This window comes from Oxyura jamaicensis, chromosome 5, assembly GCF_011077185.1.
Source record: "Oxyura jamaicensis isolate SHBP4307 breed ruddy duck chromosome 5, BPBGC_Ojam_1.0, whole genome shotgun sequence".
NCBI lineage: Eukaryota > Metazoa > Chordata > Aves > Anseriformes > Anatidae > Oxyura > Oxyura jamaicensis.
Window position 1 is genome coordinate 19664826 of NC_048897.1, and position 7934 is coordinate 19672759.

The 7934-nt window shown below is 42.0% G+C and overlaps 1 protein-coding gene across 8 annotated transcripts in view; it reads left to right on the top strand.

Annotated features, from left to right (window-relative positions):
• The window catches only part of SIPA1L1 (signal induced proliferation associated 1 like 1), a 203067-nt gene extending 195559 nt beyond the window's left edge, over positions 1-7508 (top strand). For all 8 annotated transcript variants that reach the window (XM_035327041.1, XM_035327039.1, XM_035327037.1 and 5 more), the window contains 4 exons: positions 1551-1697; positions 4023-4137; positions 4585-4666; positions 5439-7508. In XM_035327041.1, the coding sequence (XP_035182932.1) occupies positions 1551-1697; positions 4023-4137; positions 4585-4666; positions 5439-5582 (488 nt within the window). In that variant the 3' untranslated portion in view covers positions 5583-7508. The remainder of the gene's footprint in view (positions 1-1550; positions 1698-4022; positions 4138-4584; positions 4667-5438) is intronic.
• Positions 7509-7934: the final 426 nt, after the last annotated feature.

A 7934-nucleotide genomic window follows, 5' to 3' on the forward strand; every position in this document is an offset into this window, starting at 1 on the left:
ACCTCCATTTGGTTTCAAGAGGGGAGAACAGCGAGCCAAAACTACTTCTATTTACTTATTTGTCTGTCTTAATTAGCAATCCACCTCACACTTTTAGAACAAGTCATTTATCAAATGGTTAGTTCTCTTTCACCTAATTCTGCATATCTTTTTGCAGATTGTAAATATTTTCATGTTAAGATCTTCCCAAATAGTTGCCCTCTTTTGGGAATTTAATGCAAGAATCCTCAGTGTTACTGCCGAGCTAATCTTCAGTTTATGAAAAAGTGAACACACACTCACACACTCACACACTCACTCCAACACAACATTCCAACACAACATTTCGGAGAAAATGAAGTGTTGCTTTCTGGTCATTGTTTCCCAGGCAATAATACCACTTTTCTAACGTTTTTTAAAAAGTTATTATAGTTCTTTAAGTTATCTAGTTATCAGAGTATATATATTTTTAAAAAAGAGTGAAAATAAGCAATGCAGTTAGTGGTGTTTGTCCTCCAATGGGTCCTGCCCACTGTGCTCTCTTCCTGCTCACAGTGCCCAAATTTCCTCTGCCTTTGTCCAAAGGGGTTCTTCAAGACCCTCCCTTTCTGAAGCTTCCTCCCGTGTGCCCAGTCAATCTTCTCATCCTCACGTCTCTAGGTCTCCTGACAGCACCAACAGTTTTTTCACAACTTCCTTTATGCTTTACCAAGCAGAGGGCACGAGGAAGCAGGTTGTTTCTGCTTCTGAGCTTACAGGTGTGCTGACTGACCTGGTGGGTATCCCCTGTTTGTCGATTGTCCAGCCAGTAAACTGAAATAAAATAAGTAACTGCTGGTTCACACTTTGCTCTTTCCCTCTTTAGTGGCAGTAATTTAAATGCTTCATTTTGCTGGGCACCAATTCACACAAAAATTACAAGAACTTTATTTCTATGTATCCTTTTTTTTAAGCTTGCCAATGTGTTTTCTGTAGCAGGCCACCCAACTATGGGTGGGCATGGGTATTTTTCAGTAAAGACTGTGTCAGTGACCTGCCGAGAGACATGCAATGCATTCAGGTGCATTCAAAGTCATTCTTAGGGTTTTCTTTTTCTGGTTTATGTTGGTTGGCCTAATCTGCTTCCATTGGTTTACAAGATTATAGAGAGAGACGGGAAAAAAAAATCTTTTATTTTTTACAGGAATAGATAGGTACCAGTGAGTGTAGAAGCCCCAGCAAGCTGCAGAGCCCTCCAAAGTACCTTCAGCTTGTGCAAAGGCGGGCATCATTGAGTAGAAGAGTACTGCCCCCACCCCAGTAACGGGGAAAAGGCAGAGGTTGGTTTTTGAAGAGGTAACTGCAAAGATTTATGCAGCTTAAGAAGGAATTGTATGTCCTGGTGAGAGGCAGTGCCTCAGAAAACTGGCATGTAACGTGCTGTAACTGGTCAGCTGCATTTGGTCAAACGTTCTGCTGTGGTGTTTGGTTCCAGAAATGCTATCCCCAAAAAATCAAAAAGAGGGATACTTCAGTATTAGGAAAGGATTCTTTTTTCTATGTAACTTCTCTTTTGTTCTGCCTTACTCTAGGAGAGTTTTCTGCCTCAGACAGCTCCCTCACAGATATCCAGGAGCAAAGGCGGCAGCCCATGCCAGACCCTGGTCTTATGCCATTGCCTGATTCTGCCTCTGATCTGGACTGGTCAAACCTGGTAGATGCTGCCAAAGCCTTTGAAGGTAAATTTGCAGAATATAATACCTAGACTGATCCTTCTGCATGCTTTATGAAGGACTATTTTCTTTTAATTAGGCTCTTGCTTTTGTTGTTTTTATTGTTTCTACATAGTCTGAAGCCTAAACTCTTTTAAAACAACACCTCAAGACTTAACAGCCCAGAACTTTGCGTGTATTAGATGCCATTTCTTCATGCTGTATTCCCTCTGTGCTACAGTTTGGCCAAATAACTGTGAAACGGGCTATTTTTCATTTCATGTAAAGCAGCTGCAGACATAACAGCTAGGGTGGAAAAATATCTGGCACAGAAGTGCAAAGTCAAGTCAAATAGGGAAAAAGTACACGAACACATTGATGATTGTCTGCTTATTGCCTGAGCATGAAGCTTCTGGAGTGCAGCTGAAGTGCACTGCCAAGGTAATTTGGGAAATGTGCCTTGTTGGCGTATAGTCTGTTGCCATTCTTCCCTCTGCATACTCTGAATACATGGACTTGCACAAGTGTCATTTTATCCTATAGCACTTTCCATCTCCTTGACAGTAAACTGAAGAGAACTGTAAGCTGCCTACGTGTGTTTGAATTTAAAATGAAATACTCCTCAGCCCAAAGGGAGTTTATCTTACAGTTCTTATAATCTGCTGGAAAATTCTTCCAAGTGCTTTAAACAGAAGTGTCTTTTGCTAATCTCTGCAGGAATGCTGACCCACCTTTGTGAAGGTGTTGTCACTGATCTTGAAGCTTTTGAACATCTTTCTGCATGGTTAGAGGAGGCTGTGAAGTAACTTCTTGGCTTTTCTCTGGTGCCAGCCATACACATCATTAAGACAATGCATGCAGAAGCTAGCACTGAAGACATGTATTTGTGCTCTGCTCTATTCCCATTGGAGTTGTTTGCCACCACGCAGGGCTGAAACCCAGGTCCTAATGCATTTCACTGTGGTCACCAGTTTCTGTTCAGAAGATTCCTTCTCTGTTTCTTTCCCCCCTAGTTTTCACTGCCCTCATCAACCTGAATCCCTCGCTTCCATAGGCCCCAGACTCACTTGCGTTTCCAGTTAGCAATGTGAACAAAGTCGGTGTGGTGAAGGTAACAAATGACAGCTCAGACCAAGAAAAGACGGGGTAATGTGTTGGCTGGCAACTTTATCTCACCACTGTAAAAATACATTCCGTTTTGACGGAACAAATCTGGAGCAGCTATCTGTTGTCAGTATAATCCCAGCCTGTAGTCTCAGCTGGGTGCCAGCAGGGACTGACAAGTACTAACCAGGCTAAATTCTGCTCTGTGATGCTGGACACCTCTCTTCTGCATGGTGTCTTCAGCACAAGCCTCAGGAGTTGTAGGTAGTGATATCTGCAGCCAGCTGAAACAAAAGCTGCTTGGATTCCTGAGCTATGCCAGCTTTCAGTATTTTCAAAGGAAAAAAGAGTGGAGCAGGAATAATCCCATCAAATACTAAGGTGTGTTAATATTAACCTTGTTGAAAGCACAGAATAAAAAATTGCCAAGCAGAAAAAGAAAATACTGTTCTATTTCCAGTGAGAGACCAGCAGCTGCTGAGGGAGAGGTGTTAATAAATTAAGTTAAAAAGTGTTTACGTTGCTGTTTGTGCTAGGAAACTCCAGAGGTAGGGACTATTGGCAGGTTAGTCAACACCACACGTGATAATGATTTATAGGTGTGTTAAAACATTGTAAATGAGCAGTTATCGGACAAAAGAAGTGTAGATACAAGGCAGGAAAGAGATTTCACATTTCAATCTGAAAATACTTCATAAGAAGGCATAAGGAAAAAAAAAAATTGAAAAATGGTACTGGTCTGTTTATTTTCCACATGTAAGTTTTGCTTTTCTTTCTTCGAGGTAAAGGGTTCCCTTTATTGAAGGACCTAAGGAAGCTAACTGTAGGTGTTGAATTGTTGGGTAGTGTCACACCCAGGAAGTTCTGTGCAGTGGTGGCTGTTCCACCTTAGCTTCTTGCCTGTATTGGAAGTGGCCATGGAAGGAGTGCCACTGGGGTATCTCTGCTCTGCGCTCTGTAGCATCTCCCTCCCTGGAGCAGTTGTTAGCCTGAGGGTGATGCGTGACCTGTCTGAGCATGCAGAACTTTGCCAGTGCTAGCGCAAACTCGTTGAATCCAGTGCAGTGGAGAAGCTGGTACAAATACTGGCCGTGCCAGACTGCCTCTGTCAAATGGGTATTGGTATATTACACCTAATCTTGACACAGGCTTCTTGGATCACCTTGAGATGTTGCAGTGTAGCTATTGCACCATTCTTAAACAACTCATTACTGCTGCCATTGTTTTCCTCTGCACGTGTCTTTTCAGTTCAGCGAGCTTCATTCTTTGCTGCTGCCGATGAAAACCACAGGCCTGTGAGTGCTGCCTCCAGCAGTGATCAGGCTGAGGACCAGCTTTCTGCACAGATAAAGCCTTATACAGGGTAAGTAAATGCCCCACACATGCAAGCTTCCTCAGTTACAAACCGGGGAAAAATGTAGAAACAGTCGGATTTGGAAGCTGTCTCTAGCCTTCACAGAACAAAGTTCTCATGATGATGGGAAGTAAAACCAAAAGGATCATAACTACAGCGGAACCTTGGTGCAGGTTCCTTCTTGTCTGAGACGTTAATGAAGTTGTCCAAAGCTATTCAAGGCACACATAATGAGCAGAAGGAGAAAAGAAACCATGTGACCGGATGACAACAGTTTACCATGGGTTAAATCTGTTCTCGTAATGTGCTGCGTGTGTTCCGTGCATTTTTTGTTTATTTCGAGAATTCGTCGTGTTCCTGAGTGCATGCTTACACAAAGCCATGTAGTATGTTACATACCCCGTGTGAATACAGTAAAATCTGTCAATGCCTATTCTTGTTCCCTACTTTTAACAGTAAAGAATCTCCTCCAACTCTCGCCTCTAAAGTGGACCAGCTGGAAGGTTTGCTGAAGATGCTGCAAGAGGATTTAAGGAAGGTAAATGTTTGATCTACAGAAAATCTGCAATGCTTATGTTTCAAGCTGATAGGTGATTCTAATTACCGTGTAGTTCTGCTTTCCCATGCCTGAGCCCTATGATGGTCTCATCCTTTCATGTGAGGAAGACATTTCTTTACTACTTTTCTCAGGATGTGCTTCCAGTTATTCAAGGCTAGAGTGCAGTGCCTGAACTGTAGGCGTGTGACCCCTCTGCTTAAGTCAGGAGGGTGACTCTGAGTACCTGCACTCCTAATTCAGGTGACTGTGTGAGAAGCTTGTCGTTAGTCCGTGTAAATATATCCTGCTGATGTTGTAAAGGGAGAGTTTCACCTAACCATACAATTTTACTGTGGAAACTTCCCGTACTGTTGCTGTCTGCTCGGTCCAAGAAAGATACGCTGCGGTCAGATGAAAAGTCTGTTAGCTTGGGTAGTGTTTGCAGAAACATTTCCTATCCCTTGTTTAATTAACCATCAGTAGTTGTACATTTTTCTCCTATAGAACAGCACATGACCAGTTTTATTTCACCACTTGGGGAGCCAGCCTTCTCTATTAGAATTTAATATAGAGAAACTCTGATAGTTGAAGCAAGAAAAGTAAGGAATGAAATGTCACAGGTGTATCTTAGATATAAAACAGTCTGTTATTGCACATAAAATCCTTATAAAGTATGAGACTCGTGCTCGCTAAGAGGTTCTTACCACTTGATGTAGGTAGGAAGCATGATCTAGACTTACTGCTAAGACTTGTACTTTTCCTCATGCCCAAGGAAAAAGAGGACAAAGCCAGTCTTCAGGCTGAAGTGCAGCATTTGCGGGAAGACAACTTGAGGTTACAGGAGGAATCCCAGAACGCAACTGAGAAGCTGAAGAAGTTCACCGAGTGGGTTTTCAACACAATCGATATGAACTGAAAACAGCATATGGGGAAGGAAATTATCTGTTATGAATATTATTCCTGGGACTTAAGCTTTAATGCCACCTTAATCATGACATGTGAAAGTATAGTCAGAGCACTTCCCTGTCCTTCATCCTCCAATAACCCTTTTTTGCATCTCTGCGCGCACTCAGAATAATTGCAGATCAACAATCAATGTCTGCCTTTTGTAGAAAAACAAAGTAAATAATTTTAAAAAGGTAAAATAAAAGTTTAACTGCTAAAATGTGAATGTCTATTTTTTGCACATTGTTTCTTTATCTGTTATGTACAAAATGATTTGGAGGCTGGATCAGGCTTGCTGCTCCATCTGCCTCTGTTTCCATTAACTCCTTTCTCTCTGTTTCAGGTAATCTGCTTTTCCTTGCAGCTTTGGCAAATATTATGACATCTAGAGAATTAGAAAGAAATGGTTATTTTACTGCTTTTCTTACATTGTTTTCTGAAGTATGCCACAGACACGGGGATGTAATGCAATGTTTTAGGTGTCTCCTTAGCAATTTGCGCTTGATTGCTAGTGCTACCTTCCCATACGTTGCAGAGACCGTGTCCCCATAGTGTATGGTACAGTACAACCAGCATCACGGCGTCTGGAGAGAGGCTAGAGACGTGAGCCATGGGCGAGGCGTATTAGCACACATCTATTGCATTAGCATTCCTGGTAGCTTTTGTTTCCTGTGGAAGCGAGGGCTGCAAGTAACTTGAGGAACGGCAAAACAAGGCATGCTGCAGTTCGTACCGCATCAGGCAGGCTGAGAGATACCGAGTACTGTTGCTGTGCTGCTTCAGTGCAGTCCCCTTCCCTTCCAGGGGAATCTGTCACTTGCATACGAGCATAAGACTTAGGCTGAAGTTGTAAAGAGATTAAGTTGTTGGGTTTTTTCCCCCCTCTGAACTGTTTCCATGAAAATCCCCATAAGCCATTTCAGTGCACCCGCCCTCCTGTTCCGTTTCTCTGGACTTCTCAAATCGCAACAGATTGGAGAAATGTTGGAGAACATTTTTAATTGTGTTCTCTTAAATGGGAGGTCTCTAAAAATCCTTTATAACCACAGGCAGAGGAATGTGTAGAGGTGAAATTAAAGAAGTGTATTTTTTTCAAAGTACTGGGATAGGATTGGAGCTCTGAAATTCCCAATTCCCAGTGAAACTATCTAGCAGGAGATTTCCCAAACTGCCTCATGTCAGGAAAGTTAATTTCATGTTCTCTGAAGGAACAGCTAACTTACCACAACGTATTACCTCTCCAGAAAATACCTTTTCAGTGTAGGCACCGCAGTCTGCACCAACATTGAGTATGCAGTCAGTGCCTTACTGAGTACTGCCTCGCATGAGGTGCGGTATGCTCGGGGTTAGCTCCGGGAACAGCCTTCCTTCCCTGCCCTTTACCGCATTCTCAAATAAACAGAGTAAGATCATCAGGCGTAGGCTTGTCACAAAAACTTCCACGCTGTTTTCAAATCCCTTTTTCATGCTCTTTAATCTTGCTCCACACAAGTACACACTACACTTCAACCTCAAACTTCATTTGTGATGCTAATCCCCATGGAGTTCTTCTCTAATGTTTTGTCATGGAAATGGATCTCTTTGGAACTATTTCTGGAGTGCTTTTGTAAAGGTTTAGAATGTTTTGGGTTTTTTAATGACTTGTATGAAGGAGATTTATATAATGCCTGATATTATTTGTAAATGGGAAATATTGCTAACATCTCTGAGCATCCTGAAGTCTTGCTTTTATTCTCTTTTATTTTTAAGTTTGGTTTTTATTTTATTTCAAAAAATATTTTGGGACTTGGGGCAGACTATTTATTAGAGTTTTGCAACAGAGTTCTTCTTGTATGATGCCTCTGAAGGCTACTTGTAAAATTCTGACAATAAAACTCATTTTAAAGGCTCTTCTAAACCGTTTTCTTCTGATTTTGTTGGGTTTGTTGTTTGAAACTTTCCAAAACATCCTTTTCTTCCTGCTTTCTTCTTGGTACCACTCAACTAAGTGCTTAGGAATAGAAAGAGTTTTGTTCTGTTTTCCACTTTTTATCCCTCTGTAGGCCTTTGCTCAGTATGTACACACACGCTTTATCCATTGACTTTTTACACAGATTACTGCACAAATCTCTTCTTTCCCCCATCTGCAGTATGCCTTTTCCTGTATGGACAAGTTTTTGTTACCTGTAGCAGTAACTCTCGGAGCTTCACCAGGCCGACACAGGAGAGGGGGGTGGGCAGCATTTCTTTTCATCATTTACTGTTTTTTTCAGCCTTCTGGAACACATTTGGAAACCAAAGCCAATTTAGGTCAAACCAAACTTGCCTGGCACATCTGCCCAAG